The following is a 21245-nucleotide window of genomic DNA, read 5'->3' as shown; positions in this document are numbered from 1 at the left end:
AAATATATTACTAGGGACCACGAATATGAAAGCGACTTTTCAAACGTACAAAACTGCTGTTTTCCAATGCTCAGGAGCTCTTTAGCCCTTACGGCTCTGCAAGTTGGTACAAGTTATTTTGAAATCCAGGAAAGGGGTACTCAACGTTCCAAAAAAAGGAGCTCATAATGCGTTTTTAAACTGTTTCTTTCTAATTGACGATTTAAATCTTTGCGAATCAAATAATATTGCGAATCAAACTTCGGGGTTTGGTGAGCGTTGGCGAGCAAGGGGGCACAGCTCCTTAGTATTAGAAAAAATAATATAATGATTATTTGCTGCAATGCATATATTTACTGTGAAACCGAAACTTATTCTATTCTAGGCAATAACAACATATGTAGTTCAATGTTTTAAAGGAAACAAATAATGTTTTTGTATAAATAATTCAAACAAAACTAATTATAAAACCCAATTTCAGAGAATTACATTGCAAAATAGTATATAGTCACTAATGTAGTTGTATACTTTTGCTATACATAAATCAAGTACAAATTAAAATTAAAACATTTTTGAAATTTAACTGTGTACTATAAGGGATATTTTTGGGAGCTAAGTAAAAGCAGAAAGCTGTTTCTCAGCTTTAGTGAACATGCATCATTTTTTTAAATTTATTTATATTTTTTTTAGTTTATGCAACTTTCACGGTTTTGTCACTAAGCGTACCTTTTAAATGGTTTTTATGATGGATGAGTCTGAAAATAAATCTTTACAACAGTCGAGTCAATTCGAAAACTGTCAAGACGCAAATTGTATATGTGGATTCGTCCTTTTGTGCTATGCGCAGAAGTGTTCGAGTGTCTTAGGTCATGGTCAGGTAGTTCAATAACTGCGATTTCTTGCACTTATCGAAGTGCTTCGTGCATTACTAAAATTCGTTTGAAAACTTCAATATTGAAGCTATTTTTTCAATATCATGCGTGTCACTCACGAGCCACAATTTAGGCTCTTCTAGGTTACACGTGTCTCGAGTGCCCCTGTTTGCCGACCCGTGGACTGAGTCGTAAGGCGGCGAAAACTGAAGCACAGCCATTTCAAGTAATACTGCGACCCACAGAATTAATTTCAGATTAGAAACTCTTTTTTTCAAAAAGAAAAAAAAAATAGTACATCATATTATTAGTGGCGTCTCTACGGCGGGGGGAGGGGAGGGGTCCGCCCCGGTTGCCATCGTCTGGGAGGTGACAACCGAAAAGAAATTGCAAGGTTTTGAAAATTGTGAAGCTAAAACCAATCACATCATGGAAAGAATACTATATTTAGGATTAGGTTCATATTGTCAATACATAGACCTAGTAGTGATTTCCTCTTCTACCAAAAAACTACCCCCGATTATGTTTCCTGTGTTTGAGTTATGTTTGAAAAAATCAAGAGGCCATCAATTTCATACTTTTCAGACCTCTTGACGGCCTGCACATTTGCGTCGAGGACAAGTTATAAAATAGCGTTCATAGTTTTTATTTGTCTTCTGTACATTAGCCCACTTAGAATTTCGTTTCTGAAAATTGTACGAATTTCACATTTACATAGAACATTAAAACCTTTATTTTTTATTTTATTCTTTTATTGGGAAGGGTGGTTACACCACAAATAACCACCCCGGGTGTCACTTTGTTATGGGTACACCGCTGCATTTATTCTGAGACACGTTTCATTTACTTCCGTCTTTTTTTTTTTTTACCCAACCATGTTTAACATATTATGGGTCTCATAATAATGTACTGATTTTGGGAAGAAGAACTAGTTAATTTTTGCACTAATAAAACATAAGTTGACACATTTAACGTGTTTTTTTTTTTTTTTTTTTCAATTGATTTTTACGTAAACGTCCTTTTAAGTATCATTTTCGCTGAAGTTACGTTCGTTATTTCTTTCTCTAATCATTTCGTTTACTTTATTTCTTTGTTCATGAACTGATACTGTAGATATTGAAACTGAAAAAATTCTAAAAGGAACTGAAAAATTCTAATAGCAGGGAATTCAACTGAACGCGATCCAACGTTTGACCGAGTTTCGCTCGATGATTCGAACGAAATGGTACCGTTTCGTTGCATCTGAAACAAATTGAACGTTTTCCTCATCCGACCGGTTCAAATGCTTGACTGCTCCTTGCTCTTTTACAATTTGAATGGATGAAATTACTGTCTGTTAATGCTATTTTCAGCGCCAAATTCACTCTTTAATTTTATTGCTATACAAATTAACAAAATTTCTGAAAGTAATTTGTTTAGAATGCATATTTTGATAATACATAATTTAAAAATTTAGGAGAATTCTATATTATATTTTAAATTAATATCGAAATATGTAAAATGCTTTATAAAAAGAGTAAACATATGGTTTTTCTTTTCGCACGTGGTTATCTATTGATTAATGAGTATTAAAAGCCTCTAGAACATTAGCACTAGCAACTCGGGTAGCACACTTTAATTTATAAACGTTTTAAAATGGTTGTCACGTTGCTAAACCATTTTAAAACGTTTATGAAAAGGTTAAATGATACGTGTGTTACCTGGCAAAATTTAAACAAAAGTGAATCTTTCTACGATTTTCCTAATGACAGATAAGTTAAACAAGAACATTTTACTACTGCTAAATATCGCGTTTTTATTTATTTATTTATTTATTTATTTATTTTTGGCATTTAATTTAAAACATTTCCTAGATCCAGAATCTTTTTTAAACGTTGTCCAAGAAGCATCTACGGAATACAATAAGTTGTATCAAAAATGAAATGACATAAACTAGAATCAAGTGTTTAACAATTATATTTGTATGCTTGCACAATTGCACATTCACAAATCCTGGTAACTGAATTCTTGCTCTAACTAATTATGAACTACGCGGTGTTTCTAAATGCTAAAATTGGAAATAAATAGCTTTCTCCCACCGTCATTTATAAGTATAACGAGAAAAAAAATTCCGAAAAGATTGAGAAATATCGAATGTTCTGATAAAAGCTGCCCTAAACTTTCATATAATATGATTTCAAATCATGTGAGGCACTGAGACGCAAAAGAATGTAAGTACCAAAATTAAAAATTCAGAGATTACCGGTGCCAATGGTAGGAAAATCACCCCTCTGTTTTGGGGCCAAACATAGCACTATTAAGCCTGGTAGGTGCTGCTATACAGTAAAATTTAGAAAAAAAGTTTCAAAGGAAATCTGCAAGGCACCCGAACTTTAAACGCGTTTTACTTAAAATTGAAATAACAACTTGCATCCCTTAACTTCTCACTGGTTCATGTTGTTTTAAACGATAGTGCATAAAAACCAATAAAGTTTTTTAAAAGAAAAATATTTTCAACCACATAAAGCGTTTTTTTACTTTCTTCTATATCTAATATATAGAAGAAAGTATTGGATTCGTGAAAATTTCCGAATTTTAAATTTTGACGGATTCGAACGTTTTGAGGTGTGCTGAGTCCATTTCGACCATTTTTGGAAAATGTCTGTGTGTGTGTGTGTCACGTATGTGTGTGTGTTTTTCATGGCCGCTCTACAGTAAAAACTACCAAATGAAATCAATCGAAATTTGGTACACGTATGTGCCTCCGTGTGAACTTGTGCCCATTGGTTTTTGGCACGAATTCCTCCAAGGAGGGTGGATCAATGGGACGTTTTTCTAGTTTTGCGTGACTGCTATTTCCCAGGAAGTAACTGGCGGAATCGCACAAAATTTGGTTCATATGTTGCCGGTTGTTCATATGTTGTAACAGGTACAGGTCCTGATTTAATTTTGGTGTCAATAGCTCACACAGGGGTTGGGCTATAGAACGTTTTTTGTCGTCAATTGTGACTGCTGTATCTCAAGAAACAATGAACGTAATCAAACAAAAATGTATCGACAAGTAGCCCTGCCCTTAGAGGGTATAAGAAATGATTCTATTTTGGCGTCAGCAGCTGAAAAAGGGGTGGCGCAATCGAACGTTCTTTTTTTCCATTGTGAGTGCCATATCTCAAGAAGTAATGCTACGTTCCGGATGAAATTTGGAATAAATGTGAATCCATATGTAAACTGGCTTTGGTTCAATTTTGGCGCAAATTGCTCCATGGGGGGGAGGCTGATTTTTTTTAAATTTGTGTGAATAGAAATAGCTTTATAATTGCAACAATGAGAAAGATAAATTATAAAAGACTGTCGTCTGCGTTTATCTCGTGATTTCAGTTGCATGGAAATGATCGGAAATATTATCTCAATGATTTAAAATTTTTAACTGCTGCCATCTTGTGTTTTTTAACAAATAAATGTTTGTAATTATTTTAAGCAAGAAATTTAAAATATATTTTCAATCTTCATTCTTTGCTTTGCTTTTGAGATAATTCAGGAATTGGGATGGTCGTCAAGTTATGGCGTGTGTAATTTTTTATTAATGAATGAGTTCGGTTTAAAGTAGGAAAATAAAGCAGTTAGTGTTGAGCTTTTGGTAGGTTTGTTACCAATTCCGAAAATATCCAAGAACAATTTTCAGTGTGAGGTGAAGTTGTCTTAGTTTTATTATGAAACTGGCAAATTACACCCTAATCGGTATAAATAAGTGTTTCTTGATGCTGATAACAAATCTGAGATAAAATATGCTGAATGTATGATGAATGTAGTTTGATACGAAACTAAACTACAGTGGACGCTAGTTCATTGAATCAGTGGTTAATTGAATCAACCACATCAATAAATCAAATACAAAATACTTCCGATTATCTGCGGGGCGGGTTATCCGAAAGTCAATTAACAATCAGGAAAATGTATTTTCGCATGAAAAAGCAAATATCAACGGCTGTTTTTTTTTTTGTCAAAAAATTGCAAATTTGAACTCAGTTGTTTTTGTTTTATTTATTTATTTATGTTTTGTGCTTTCTTCATCATACACGCACTTCTTCTATGTTGATGTTAAATTCTGTTGTGAAAAATACAAAACATTTACACTCTACTACATATATCTTCATTGTTTGTAGAGAGAGTATTATGCATCAATACGGCAAAGTTTTTGAGAAAGGCCATTTTTTGCCTTATTTGTCGATCATTTCGTCTTTTTGCGGTTTGTTCGCGATTTCTATTATTCGCGGCACTTGCGCCACTTAATGCCATGGGTAATCGGGAGTTTACTGCAGTCAAACACAAAACAAAATCAACAAAATCCATCTTTATTAAATTATCCGCTTTATGGAATCAAAACTGCTTGATTAAACGTGATTCTTATAAGCGGCGACTACTTTATTGCTGAAAATGAAAGTTTGTTAGGAAAACACTTTCTTGAAAAAAAAAAAAAAAAAACTATCGCTCACGAACACAACATTTACATTTTCATTTTTAAAAACTTTTATGCCTGATATATTGCTGCTATAATCTAAAAGAAGATGATAAATATTTGCATTGCTTTCTGCTAGAATATTTCTTGGTTAAAATTCAATAGTTTGAAGTAGATTTTAGGAAAGAAGGAGAAAGCTACTTTAAATAATAATGAAGCCTGTCAGAGTGAAATATGATTGAACCGTTTTCCTTGGATGCTTACCATCATAATTGTTCTTCTCCGAGAAGCAATATTTTCGTCCTTTATGCTGTAAAGAGATTTTTGTTCATCTGACTACAATTTAATGATTAGTTCGTGTAATGTATATTCAAAACATATTGATTTATGCAAAATAAATTATTTATCATTTTTAAGGAGATAGGAATTTCGCATATTTTTAACAGTCACAATAAAATGCTGAAACCATATGTATTACAGTGTATCTCGAAAGATGGAAATAAATCAAAAATGGAAAACAGAAATACTGTGGCGAATGCAAACAAGAATTTTCATCCAAAACTAAACGAGCATATTTCCCCGTATACCAACATCAACTTTCTAGTATAGTATCAATATTCTCTTAACAACTTAGAACTGCAAATTATGTCAAACAAATCTTTCAGCAATTTTGGCTGATTTCTTTAAAAAAAAAAGGCCTCGCTCATCTGATGGTAAGGCAGGCAAAAGGAGATAAACAAACAAATCAAGAAGTAGCCCCTTTTAAACAATGCGGCTAATATGTTCTTTTTTTGTAATAAAATCTTGAATTGCTTTTAGAAAGCAGAAAAAAGAATGAAAATAAAAAGCTCATAAAAAGAAATGCTTTTTTTTTAATCAAAAACTACTTTTTAATTATTAATTTTTAATTTTGCAATATTTATGTAAGTATTTCATATATTTTTGACTTTTTATTTTGCTTTTAGTGATATTTTTAAAATGCATTAAGTTTTCTTTCATGCTTTTTTCTTCTTTCTTTGTCATTTTCTGGAAAGAAGGCCCTCAGTCAATTCAGTATAGGGTGGTAACTTACTGAATATCCCTGCCTTTCTTTCAATATTCGAGTTGAACCGAACCAATGTTTCGGTCACTCGTATGGTCAGTGCTAATTCTGTGTTAGCTACCAGTTTGTTTGGCATTCTAGGCTTCTTTAAGATGTTTTCCACCTCAATCACTCCTATGTCGGGCTGATGAATGCTAATAAGCACGAAACTGCAGTCCTCGGCTGAACTTGACTGAGCTGGCGGTGCTCTTCATGTACTTTTGCCTTAACCCCGGAAATAGGGCGGTAACTTACTGAATAAATATAAATTTGTAAGAGATTTGTTTTTTCAGCGCCATCAAATATGTTTACAACCCAAGCAAACACTATTTTAATACCATTAAAACTTAATTCGTTTTTAACATTACCATTTTATTGATTCATTTCACTATCAGCATTAACATACATCGTGTATGTGGAAGCAAATTGTCACTACCAACATGACGCTTAATTAATTCAAAACTACTAGTTAAGAGGATAATCTCAATGTGTTTCGACGACCTGTACTTCCTTCGAATAATACTGGCACGAGCTATAATCCGATGCTATCAAATCGTGCCGCTCTATTGCCTTTCAACTAATTGTTTACTCTGGCGGTGCACTTGCTCTGTGGAGCATTCCAAACATTGCCCTTCACTTACAATATGTTATGCAATATTTACCTTTGGGTAACTTTATAGTCTATTTAATGAAGCCATGTAACATCACCTGGTGAATATTTATTAGATTGTGGAGGAGTCTAGAGTTGATAACGTAGCTATGTATTGCAACATGTTTAACTACTGGCTGAAATATTGCCCTTTTTTGCAAATTAACGAGCTGATGTGTGCATCACATGACTTCCTTTTACTCCAATTTAATGTCTTTTTTTCATTATTGACAGTTTTAATGTGATTCAATAGTTTACTCTCTAAATATCACCAACAGTAGTCAAATTGAAACCGGATTCAAAAAAATAAATAAATAAATAAATAAGTATCGCTAAATTTGTCGCCAAGTTGGCGACAAAACTTGGCGACCAAAAGACTGGCGATATATTGCCAAGTTTCCGCCAAATTATAACACCACTTGAGTTTGCATCGAAATTAACAATGATTTCCCCCCAAAAAGGGGCAAAAAACCCCCTTTAGAGCATCCGAATGCAACCATAAAGGGAGGTGCACAACTAGACCCCACTAGGAGTCTAAATACCAAATTTCAACTTTCTAGGACATTCCGTTCTTGAGTCATGCGACATAAATACACACTTACACACATACATACAGACGTCACGAGAAAACTCATTGTAATTAACTCGGGGATCGTCAAAAGGGATATTTCGGGTGTCTGTACGTTCCTAGGCATATATCCACGTGTGGTCGGGTTGGAAAATAAACTCAACATTCATTCGGGGGTGAGCAAAATGGAAATTAAGGTCGATTTTTGAGTGAAAATATTTTCGCGAATACAATTCTTCCTCTTTTGTAAAAGGAAGTAAAAATGATTGGTATTAGATTTCAGTACACTCAAACCTTTTTGTGTGCGATGGATAGGTACTGCATAAAAAATCGCTTAAAAATCGTTCAAAACCTTACAAATAGCTGGAAAAATAGTTTTCGCAACGAAACTTACTGCTAAATCGTACAAAAAGGGGGGGGGGGAAATGCACAAAAAAGAGACTGCACAAAAACAGGTTTGAGTTCAGTCCTTTAAATCAGCATTTACTAGATTTAAAAAGATAGAGAGAAATATCACATTTTTGAAAGTTATTTTCTACTTGTGACGAATGAATGCTACCATTTGTACGTAGCTTCTTCTCTTAACAATAGTTGTAAAAGTATAAAGTCTTTCAAACATCCCTCTTTGTACTCAATATGTTTGGTACCTTTTCCTAAGAATTATACGATTCAGAGCACGATTAAGAGTCACAATAGCGAACAATAATTGGAATAGTATTGACACTTTTAATCTCCAAGCGTTCTTCTTTGTAATTAGTAAGTATGATACCCTTTTGTTTATTTATAATACGATTAACAGTTTCGGCAAATGCATGCAGTAGTTGGAACAGACTTAAGTCTTTTAATCTCCAAGAATTGTCCGCTGTTATCGTGCGGTGCAACTCGTAAAAAGGCAAAACTTGGGTATTAAGCAGTAAGTTACTATACTCTTAAGCCATGGCATACATGCCCTCAAGTCATATATGATGTTCCTCAGAGTATCCCCTTGAACTTGTTCCAGATTCAAATTATTAATTTTTTGGGGTTGTTAGCAATTCGATGAAATATTGACATTCGTTTAACTGATAAAAGCAATCGTTTAGCAAGGTGATTTCCAGATAGCTGACACGTTTTTAAAAATTTGGATTTTTTGCATCAAGAGCATAACTACATTATACTTCTCTGTTTTTTAGTTTATCTCTCCTCAGTAAATGGAATGAAATTCCCAAGTTTTGATCGGAGCGAAATTGTATCAGAATTTTATTGTTGGCTTTGAGGCATATGAAAACAGCGTCATTTAGAAGATGATTATCTATGTTTGAACTTGTGTTCTCAAGGATGTCTTACAATGGGCATTATTTCTTCGAAACAAGTATCAATAATTTCTCAACGAAGAGATCACGACGAATGTTTACTATTCATATTCATATTGTATAATGGGAAATTGTGCAATTCTGTAAATGAATGGGATAAAAATCATTTTTAATTGCACTCAAAAGAATACAATACATATTTTTTTATGTATTTGGAACTTGAAATCAACAATACATGAGAAAGACTACAGCTATGAAATTTTTAGCAACTCGTATGTATTGCTAGACAAAAATAAGAACATTTAGGAATGAATAACTATTTGTTTGAACTTAAATGTGTAGGTATGAAGTTAAGGAACGCTAAGACTAATACTAGTAATTCCTAATATAATTGTTGGAAAAACAAATAAGCAGTTAATTTTTTGCATTTAGCAAATATTCAATATTTACCACTAAGTTATACAAAACTAAATTAGTAATTCATGGACAGTTTCATGTTTAAAATATTTTTTAAAGGATTTTTAATTGTGCAGTGAGCATTTTTTGTAATCTCAAAAAGTAATTTTAGTATAAAAATAGTGCATTCTTCGTAAAAGTGTTGAAAAATTTGTAGAATATTAAACAAAAGTGTCTACGTTAATACAAACTACTGACAAGAATTTCATAGATGCTCTGAAATTCATGTACAGGTCCAACAACCATTTTGTTTCATAAATATCCTTGCATCATGAAAACATAATTAAAACTTTTTAAATACATATAAAAGTAAAATAATCTTTGTTTAAAACTCTAAAATGCAAATTGCAAACTTGTTCCGCCACATTAATTTGTCTTACGATACAATGAAACTTTGAAAATAGCAACATGCATTTTTGAAAGAGAATCAATTAGCACATTTGCCACAATGTGCATAAAAACTTTTGAATGCGTCCTTACGAGATCTCTTTCACCATTCCACAAAAGAAAACAGCGAAACGATCCCATCTTGAAGTTGCTTAAACTCCAACATCCATCCTTTGGAGCTCTTTTTGTTTCTATCTCCTATAGCGAGCTCCGAACTCTTTTGGAACTAAACTGCAAAGTAAGGCGTGTTCTGACGGCAGATTAATGGACGAGTAATTCCACTGTGGTGTTTCTTCGTTCGCGAACATCTTTCGGGGTCGGTTTTATGTGCGTGTGTGTATGTATTTAGGTGGGGATGCGACCCTCTTCTCTGTTCTATACACACACACAGCTCATCCAACCCACCATTCTTCCCTGCGAAAGGACTCTTTGGCTGAATGCCAACCATTGGTTCTTGAAGCTGTAAAAATGTGTAAGGGTGAGTGGAGGAAGAACTTTTCTTGCTGTTTCTGGGCCATTTCGATATTTTCTTTTGTACTTTGCGATTAACTTGCGAATGGCGGAGATTCGGCCAAAGTGTTATTGTTGTAAGATCAACTAAGATTTGCTAATGGTTATAAACATTAGCACCCAGAAAGGAGATAAAATTAATAAAATAAGAAGGGGAGTGATATTGCCTGTAAGGATGAATTTAGAAGCAAATTAAAAATCTTCAATAATATTAAATGCATTCGAAGGCACTAAAGACGGTTTTGAAATTGTGCACCATTGTTTTCATTTTCTTCTTGACTGGGTTTTCTCTTACCATAGTAACAAAACCTAAGAGAAGGTATTTTTGACTACCTAAGTTTATCTTACTTAGGCAACCAAAAGATACTAGAGAAAATACTTCAATACTGAAAATGTTCTAGTTTTGTGATATTTATAGATTTTAAAGGGAACTAAAGATGTGGCCATTCTATCATCATGTTTTCTTATGTGAGTGGAAAGAGCTTGTACAAAATTTACGTCTCTTTACAGACGTCCTAATTCACGAATTAACACAAAGAATTAAGTAAGTGACAGCTTGAAAATAAACAAAAAAAAAAAAAAAAAAAAGTATGAATTTATTTTAAAACATGTTTATGAACGCATACATGATTTCATCTTGTCTCTTTTGTTAACAAAATATAAAATTTTAAAGTCTACCAAAATTTTAAGCAATGTCGCCAAAATGTGCGGAGTTAGTAAGAAATGGAACACATATGAAACACGCTTTGCAAACGGATGTCCTGCCGCATACAGATTGTGAAGTCTAGTTCATTTCTCACCAAGTCTTTTGATTTGGTGTTTTTTCTTAAAACTTTGGATGACTTTAAGATAAGGATGACTCTTTATATAAATTACATAGAAGAAAATTTACTGACTGTCACAAAGTAGGGGGCAAAGTGAAATGAAGAAATATTTACTTTGCTTTCAGCTCCAACTTTCTGGTATTATTTTAACTATATAGTACCATATGTTGTCTGTTCCAGGCAGGAAAAAATATCGCCACAGATTAAAGCATTTAGTAACTTTGGCAATTTTAAAAATTGGTACCCATATTGTAATATCTTCTTGTAAGTGAAAAATTATCTTTGTTACTATAAAATGATAACGCTTTTGTTCTTAAAAATTTATGCATTAATTGAGGCCACCTAATATTCAATGCAACCTTAATTTAGTCAATTTTAAGCTTATTTGTAATTTAAATAAATTGTTCAATTAGTCAACTACATGCGGGTCAAAGTAAAATGAACGTGTTTCATTTACTCACTCAATCACGTAATATAAATTACTTATGTTTTCATTCATTTATTCATGTATCCACTTATTTTATTATTCATTCATTCTTTTACTCGTTCATACATTAATTGATTTTTTTCTTCATATATAAATTGATTTATACAATTAATTATTCATATATTGTTTCATTATCTTTTCTTTTATTCATTCCCCTTTTTTTACTAATTCTTTTGATCAAAAAAAAATATAATTGAATAGAGAATATTTCATTAGAGAAATATATTATTTTTCACTTTGCCCCATGAAAAAAAAAGTGCAAATTTTACACTTATTTTTGAAGACTCAAATTTACTGCAAAAAGTAAAAAATAATGTCTCAACGCAAGTTTGAATATAAAATACAAAGCTTTTTCTTTGTGTACTGTAATTTTAAAAACAAACATCCGATTACTTCATTTTGAAAAAAACTCAGTCATCTTAACCATGTCACTTGGCCCTACTATACTTATTCTGCGTTTGGTTGTTTCTAAAAAAACTATATAAAAAGAATATAAATAACTGGGAATGAATTCTCTTGGCATTAAACAAGTTTGGAGTGTTATTATTTTTTGCAATCTTCGATTAATTTAAACTTTTCATAATCATGAAAAAAAAAAAGCGTTTGTGTAGAAAAAAGTAAGTTTCTTCATTTTATTTTCTTCATTATAAAAATGTATGTATTTTTATGTAGTTTTAATTCTATTTATAAAAAGAGTTTCAAATCTTTGTTAAATTTTAATGTTATCTTTATCAGTAACATTATTCTTTATAAAATATTTTTGTTAATATTTTATAAACGAAATAATGTTTCTTAAATAAAATGTGCAGGCAATATTTGGAATCTATCATACGTTTTATGATAAAGCTAATTTATGGCGTTTGGCAAACAACGCAGAAACACACGTCAACACCATAATGAATATGAGTGACTTGACCAAAAGAAATAGCAGCATCAACAAAATCTAATGCCAGAAATTGCGTCATCAAATGACTACAATTTGGCTCACTCGATTAACTCCGTCCCTAGATTTCCTAATACAAGAGAAAGAACGTAACTCGATGAAAAACTTATATCATTTCTTCCTGTTCCATGCGTACACCCGGTTTCTTGTTTCCCCATAATGAAGTTAAGTTTTGGTTTTGTTATCAGCGGTCTTTATCAGAGCTCCCTTTGGAGAAACCTCAGCAAATTCAGCAATATGAAAGAGAAGAACAAAGAAAAGACGAGGAACGAAATATTGGTTTGCGCAAACCCGGTAATAGAATTTCTCCTAGATATCTGGTTTGGTGTATAAGTATTCCGATCACAACAAAGACGCGCAGAGCTTTGGGATTACAGAGCTGAGGACAGTTTACGCATGCGCGACTGCCCGAGGCAATTAGTTTTCGATCAAGGATACAACACGTGACTAGGATGGATAAGTCTTAAGAAATACGCTAATGTTTTTCGTATTGAGTGGTACGATGCCGGAGTAACAAGTAACGGATTCTGAGACTTATTTTTGAAATGCAAAACAAAAAATAAATAAATAAAATAAAGAAGTATATTTGATGAATTGAAATTTAAAGTAAATTTAGTGATATAGAACATAAACGCTTTGAGCGTCGTCTTATGAAACGTCAATTAATATTTAAAAAATCTGCAACATGTTTCATGACTATCTTGTGTCAATTATTTTCTTGTTTCTTTTAAGAATATTCATTTTAAGAATACAGCAAAATTTTATTAAATTTGGCAGTTTAATTTATCTTATTCTTCTTAATTCGTTTTCCTTTCTTTCTTTCTTTTTTTTCTGCCAATTCCCATCACATTGCAGACATACGATGACATCTCTTAATATTTTTTCTTCACACCTATTTTTTTTTTCAATTTTAATGTGAATAAAATTTAATGCACAATTCAAATTTAGTTTTATGCTACACTTGTAACACCGTACGGCTTTGCCCGAAGTAGAAAATTGAAAGGTCATTTGGTTCGCTTGTATATTTGCAAATAATGCATGATGAATATCTCGCCAATTTGCTATGTTCATTTGCTCTCCCATGTTACGGTTCTACATTATGACAATTCGGTAATTTACTCGTCCATGTTATGATAATTAGCTCGGTAAAATGTTCTTAAAAGTGGAATAGAAAAAGAACAAAATCAAATTTTCGAAAAATCGCTTCGAGGTGAACATCCTCATTCTGCAAACTAATTTTGTACCAAATTTCATGAAGATCGGTCGAACGGTTTAGGCGTTATGCGCGTCACAGAGAGATATCCCGACAGAGATGCAGATATCCAGACATACTTTGAGCTTTATTATTAGTAACTAGTGGCACCCGCATTAGGCCAGTGCCAATAATGTTTGAGACCAAAAAAATTTAGAACAGGATAAAACCAGTTCGAAAGGTAAGAAAATCTAATAACATTAATAGGAAAAATAAATTACGGGCGAGCTGAGTTCGGGAAGGGGGGTGTAGGGGGGTTTAAGGGGGGGGGGAACGGTTTATCCCGATTTCCGGAAAAACTAAGAGTCCTATCGAAAAAAACTAAATTGCAAAGTTGTTGGTAATAAAAAGATCTACAACTTTTGCATTTGCACTTTTTTTCTATAACCTCAAAATATATGCGAAAAATTCAAAAAACCGCCTTTTTGCTTTTTATTTTTATCTCCCACAAAAAAAAATTTTTTTTTCACTAAATTTAATCAAAAGTTACCTTATTATGTCCCAAATACACTGTAATTTTTTGGATTTAAAATATTTATTTTTTCTCCTTATTTTGGTTCTGTAGTAAAAAAGCATCAGAATTTTCAATCAAAAATTCTCACGTCAAAATATCTGATTTTTTTTAAAAATCGGAGCAAGTTTTTTTCGTTGGAATCTCTACTTTTTGATGGTATCAAAAACAAAATACAATATTATGGAAACTTTTTGCAAAAAATGAAGAAAATCAAAAAAACTCGAATTTGAAAAAAAAAATCGTCACTATGTAAAATTTTAAGCTATTTATTAAATTAACAGCAAACACAATTGGAAAACTGATTATTTTTCATAATATTCAAGGTTACACAGTTCGAAATTGCAGGAATTACTCATTTATCCCATCCTACAGTGTAGCTTGCTATTCGTAACTCCAAAAAACTATAGGGGGCACTGCAGTCACCGTCTAATGGTGGATGAGAAGGGTATAAAACAAATGCATGCTGTAGCTTGATTTTTAATTATTTTAACCGTTTAACCGCCGAACTATTGACGGATGATCAAATTTGAGTAATTTTTTGAAATTATGTCTATTTATGTCTAGTAAATACAGAAATAAAATAAAATTTCCAGAAAAAAATTTTTTACTATGATTTTCAGTGTGTTCCATTTTTGGAACATTGGCGTTTTGCATGAAGTTTTTTTTTTTTTTTCAGAGAATTTTTTTAAACTAAGAGGTTTTGAATGCGGTTTTTATCTTAGCATACTTTATTGCGGAAAAAATAATATTTGAAATTGCATTTGTGTACATATCAGAATTCAGAAAATCCAATACAGAAATATCTAATGCCCATCATATGAAAGGAAGCGTTGCTGGTGAAGTCGTTTGTCGCAATGGAAACATTTCTTAGTCGTATTTTTTTGCACACCGCGCAACGTCCTTGGGATGCTGATACAATATAATGTCCGTCAGACATTCTTGACCGTTTATGTAAATGACAACGAGGCCCTGGAGGACTTTCCACTCGTACTTTTCTTCTTAGAAGGCGAGTTGTTATTTCTCTTCGGAACTCTAAATGCTTCATCTTGACTTCGTGTAAATCACAATGAAGTAACCAACTAGCTACAACTGAAATATTCAGCGCATTACTAAAAAGATTCCACCACCATTTTTTACTCCTCAAATGAGTTCTGTAGCTCCTTAAAAGTTTATCCAAGACGTCCACACCCCCCATTTCTTCATTGTATCTCTTGATAAGATGAGGTTGTGGCACATCTATCTTGCATTTCTGCGCATTTGAGTAACATCTTACAGATGCAAGTGGCTCATGTGTATAACAATTAGATGCTACTGTAACCACTGCATTATCTTTCCAGCTGCACATGTACACTGATCCATCAGATCGATAGTCAAAATTTCCGCGATCTTCTTTAGAAAGGGCTTTTTTGGATTTCCGTGGACAATGGTCAGTTCGGTTTTCACGAATTGTTCCTGTTGCTCGCACACATTTTTTTTAATAGCTGAGAAATTAAGTCATATGATGTAAAAAAGTTATCAAAGTATACTTCATGCTTAGACGTGTCAGTCAAAACTGATAATAGATCATTTACAACTCTGGATCCTGATTGCACATCAGGGGATCCTTCTTTTTTGCCTGAATAAATCTCCATGGAATATGGGTATCCACTTGAAGAGCACAGCATCCAAATTTTGAAGCCGAATCTTGTTGGTTTTCATCTAATAAACATTTTACATGAATGCCGACCGTAGTAGGGAACCATAGATTCATCTATGCTTAATTTTTCATGAAATGCACCAAATTGTTGACTGTTTTTACACAATTCTTCATAAATAAGGAAAACTTTTCTTAGCTTGTCATTTTGTTTTAATTCATGGTTGTCCATCAAATGAAAGTTGTTTTTTATTTTTCGAAAACGATTTTGAGGCATAACTGTTAGTACAATTGGCACAGATGTATCTTCTGCACTGCTCCATTACATATCTTCAGAAGGAACAGAATGGTACCCACTCAATAGCAACAAACCAAAAAAATGTAGGATCTCTGTCAACATCTATTCTTTCTCAGTGATATTGCTTAGTTCATCAGGGGGTAATTGGCATATATCTACATCTGATAAATCCGAATCTGACAATGTCTCTAAAAAAGCCACAGCTTGTTCTACAGTAAGAAATCTTGTAGACATTTTTTAACATTTATGAACAGTTGGTATACGTCAAACAGAATTTCCTTTCGACCGAAAACAAAGCTAGCGAATTATTGAACTGCATTTAAAATATGAAGAATAAAACTCTCACTAATATTATTTTTTATTATTACGTGACAATGCAGCTGTCCGAGCAGGTTTGGATTCGGAGCCATATAGTCCGTCAAACAGAAGACTGTTATTATTTTCTTTGCTAACGAAACGTCATATCCTTTCAAAATATAAACTTACTTGGTTTTGCCAACATCTACATCAGAGTACATTCAAAATGAGAAAAAAAAAAGAAACATATATTACGAAAAATGAAATTTCCCCTTGGAAGTCGAACGATTTACTTCTTGGAAATTTGACTCCCTAAAAGCGCCAATGTTCCAAAATTGGAACATGCTATTTTGAAGGGGTACAACTTTCGGAAATATCATTGTACATTTCTACAAGCATTTTAAAATCATATATTGAAGTATTTTTCACAACTATAATAAATATCATCACATTTTCTGAAAAAAACAATTTTTGGTAAATTTTATAAGAAAAAGTTGCAAAAAGCTAAAAAAACACTCATCTTTGAAAAATCGCAATAAATAATTGAAAACATATAAACAATCAAGCAGGAAATCAAAAAATACTTTGAAATAAGACTAAACTGTGTTAAAAAAAACTTGTTTATTTTAGCGTTATTTCTTGGGAAAATTTTCACTTAAATATGATGTTCCATTTTTGGAACATTGGCGGGTAAACGGTTTTTTAATATATTTTTATTTTCAGTTTGTGACAATGTAACATGGAAAAATTCATTTTTCGAGTAATCAAGTGTACATTTTAATAAGGAGCTTAAAATTTTTACATAGTTATGACTTTTTTTTTTTTCAAATTCGAGTTTTTTGATTTTCTTCATTTTTTGCGAAAATTTTCTATAGTATTGTATTTTGTTTTTGATACCATCAAAAAGTAGAGATTCCAACGAAAAAAACTTGCTCCGATTTTTTAAAAAAATTATATATTTTGACGTGAGATTTTTTGATTGAAAATTCTGATGATTTTTTACTACTGAATCAAAATAAGGAGAAAAAATAAATATTTTAAATCCAAAAAATTACAGTGTATTTCGGACAAAATAAGGTAACTTTTCATTAAATTTAGTGAAAAAAAAAATTTTTTTGTGGGAGATAAAAATAAAAAACCAAAAAGTCGGTTTTTTGAATTTTTCGCATATATTTTGAGGTTATAGAAAAAAAGTGCAAATGCAAAAGTTGTAGATCTTTTTATTACCAACAACTTTACAATTTTGTTTTTTTCGATAGGACTCTTAGTTTTTCCGGAAATCGTGATAAACCGTTTCCCCCCCCTTAAACCCCCCTACACCCCCCTTCCCGAACTCAGCTCGCCCGTAATTTATTTTTCCTATTAATGTTATTAGATTTTCTTACCTTTCTAACTGGTTTTATCATGTTCTAAATTTTTTCGACTTTTTACCATTTTCAAAGCTATTGGCACTGGATACCTAAGCTATTGGCACTGGTCTACATGGCTTTACGCGTAATAGAAAATTAAAAGGTCTTTTGGTTCGCCTGAATATTTAAAAATAATGGATGATGAATTTCTCACCAATTGGCTAGCCTATATTACCGGTTCCACGCGATGATAACTTGCTAATTTACTCGTCCATCATATGATAATTTTGCTCGAGAAAATGTTCTTAAAATTGGAATATAAAAAGAACAAACTCGAGTTTTCGAAAAATCGCTTCGAGGTGCACACCCTTACGTTACCAACTAATTTTGTGCCAAATTTCATGAAAATCGGCAGAACGGTCTAGGCGCTATGCGCGTCACAGAGATCCGGACAGAGAGACTTTCATCTTTAATATTAATAAGAAGAAGATAAAGATAATAGATTTCTTTCTTGTGATAACGTATTAAGTTAAATTCATATAATGAGAGATCCAAGAAAAAATTTAGCATCCTTGTATTTATTGATCATATTTAGTTTTCAAATTTAGTTTAAATTGCTTTATTCCTTTTAAATGTCTGATCAGTCAATGGAATTTAAGACTCAGTTTTTAAAAGCAATTCTCGCTTCATTGAACTATCCTATCGCCACATGTTACGTAGTGTTTGTGCTGTAAAGCCGGCTGCGGTGCCTACAGCATGCGTATGTGAAGTTGTTGCTGCTTTAGGCAACAAAATAGGAATGTGCATTTACTTACAAACTTACACTTTTAAACTGGTTTTATTTAAGCTTTCTGGTTATTAATAATATTGATTAATTTATTTTTATTTGTTTACTTGTAAAAGTTTTTAATGAATAAAGTTAAACATTCATTTTTATTTCATTAATTTAATCAAATTCATTCTCTTTATGGGTTTGTCAATTCTAAAACATACAAAAACAAATAATTATATTAAAAAAGAAAAGGGCTGTAGTAAACACACTTCATTAAAAAATAATAAGTTATTACGAAAATGAATCGCCTAATATGTTTTTTCTTAAAGAATGGAAAATTTTGAAATATATAACTGTATGCAATCCGGCATTTTTGCCGCATGTATAAAATACTGTTTGTGCTTACGCTTTTGCACTTATTTTTCTGGTTGATGAAACTGAAGGCAAGGTATATATATATATATATATATATATATATATATATATATATATATATATATATATATATATATATATATATATATATATATATATATATATATATATATATATATATATATATATATATATATATATATTCAGACTCTTTTCAATTTTTTTGCGTGTTTTGCATTTAATGCTTATTTTCCCTTTAACATTTTTTTTGGGCTTTCATACAGATATAAACAGCTGGAAAGTTGCTGAAGCGATTACTGCTAATGTTGTCTACTTTTTTACTTCTACAAAGGAGCTTTGAAAGAGTCAAAAAGAAAGAAAAACATCACATTTTAAAAAGCAAAGTTCCTTTCTTATGCTACATTCGTACAGGTGTCTTAAATATATTAAATAATTCCCGTTTCGTCTACATGATCGGTGCTTAGGTATAATTTATTTCTCTTTCTCTTAAACAATACTAACATTTTAACTGCTCAGAATGCAATAAATTTTTGTTCAGAAAATAAAGAAAAATAACGCTGCGGGAGTAAGGTTTGGCAGCAAAAATCTAGAGGAAAACGTTTGTGCAAAACTTTAATGAAGCCCACAAATTTGACGGGGAGGTAGGGGAGGGGGTCTAGTCACACACACGTTTAAAACTCTGGTCCTATGTAAACTTTCAGTTAAAGGTTTATCTAAACCATGCTGTACAGCAGCATCTACCAGGGCTACTAGTACTATCTGTTGTCACAAAGCATAGGAGAGGTTTACCAACTATTTGTCTTTGTTATCTCCAAAATTTTAATCTGGCCTCTTTGCCTTTGCTTCTCACTGGCTCATATGATTTCCTCAATCCTCATCATATTTTTTTTTTACTTTAAATTTTATTTGTACTTTGTACTATCATTTCTTCCTATACTATTTCTTATTTTTACAGAAACGTAAGTTGAAAAATAGCACTAGTTTAGGCTAAGTCGAAGCTATCTAAGAAACTAAAATTCATATCTTTAGCTTATTTTATCTTTTTAGGTAAAACTATATAATTTACTATTATCATTGTTTACGCTTTGCTACGCATTTTGATACATGTATTATATTTATCTTTTATATGCTAAAAGATTATATAAAATCACACTCGAAGGTGTAACCGGTTCAAAAGAGGGTTAGAATTTTATCAAAAGAAATTAACAAATATTTAATCTACGAAGTTTGGTGAAATATTCGCTGCTTATTTAGATAACTCAGATGACTCAATTTATTCATTCTGTTCTGTTTTGAGTTGGGGCAATATTATTATTTATCCTTTTTACAAAATTTTAGATACTAAATCCCATTAAAAATATGTTCTGAAACAGTTTTTTCATTCAAGTTTTCTAAAACTTCAATCAAGTTTTCAACGAAAAGCTGGGTTACTTAATTAAAAACTGTCATATACATTAGTTTGCGCATTGTATTGTTTGTCGATATTTTTTTCCGATTTTATCTGGCAGTTAATCTTTCTTGGTTTTTGTCAAGCACATACACTATCTATTTTTTTAGTCGATTTTTTTTCCGCGAGTGGAAAGTGGTTTCACTTTTGAGTTAATCCTTGTATCTGGCGGTAGATAATTCTTTTTTTTTTCTTATTTATAACGTTAGTAGCTGAAAGTGACATTTGCATTTATCAATATGTTGCCTCTACTAAATTTACGCAGCCTCAAATTATAAAAATGTTTTTTTTTTTTTTTTTTTTTGAGAAGCTGTGTATGAACTTTAAAATTTTAATATTAAATAATGTGTCGTTGAGGGAAAAAAACATTAAGACAAAAAACGGAAGCGCTCTGTTGGTCATTTTTAACCTTTAATAAATACATACAGGAATAAGAAAAAAAAAACATGTAATTTTTAATCTGAAAAATTCCCCTTAGATCCGAAACTGCTTTTGTAATGCTTCTTGAGAAAGCAATTACTGTTACCATATAAGGATAGTACTAGACAATAATGGCTCGTTAGATGAGGTTTTGTTCATTGATGACGATAACGAGAATTCAGGTGTCAATAAAGAATTTTCTCTACTAATATATAATCGACATTTAAGCCTTTCAAACTTTTCAAATTTCAGATTCTTCCATGAATGAATGACAAGGATTTCCATCTGGAACTAAACAAGCCTACTTTTCCGTATTCCAACATCGACTTTCTAGCATTTGTCAAAAAAAAAAAAAAAAAAACGCTTGATCTCTTTTTTTGGGAG

The 21245-nt window shown here is 31.8% G+C and overlaps 1 protein-coding gene across 1 annotated transcript in view; it reads left to right on the top strand.

Moving 5' to 3' along the window:
- The window catches only part of LOC129220933 (follistatin-related protein 5-like), a 163497-nt gene that overhangs the window by 869 nt on the left and 141383 nt on the right, over positions 1 to 21245 (top strand). Inside the window, exon 2 of the mRNA XM_054855368.1 lies at positions 12672 to 12803. Within this exon, the coding sequence (XP_054711343.1) occupies positions 12672 to 12803 (132 nt within the window). The remainder of the gene's footprint in view (positions 1 to 12671; positions 12804 to 21245) is intronic.

Source organism: Uloborus diversus, chromosome 4 (genome assembly GCF_026930045.1).
Source record: "Uloborus diversus isolate 005 chromosome 4, Udiv.v.3.1, whole genome shotgun sequence".
Taxonomy (NCBI): Eukaryota; Metazoa; Arthropoda; class Arachnida; order Araneae; family Uloboridae; genus Uloborus; species Uloborus diversus.
Note: the sequence above shows the minus strand (reverse complement) of the source record. Positions and strands in the feature narration are given on the sequence as shown.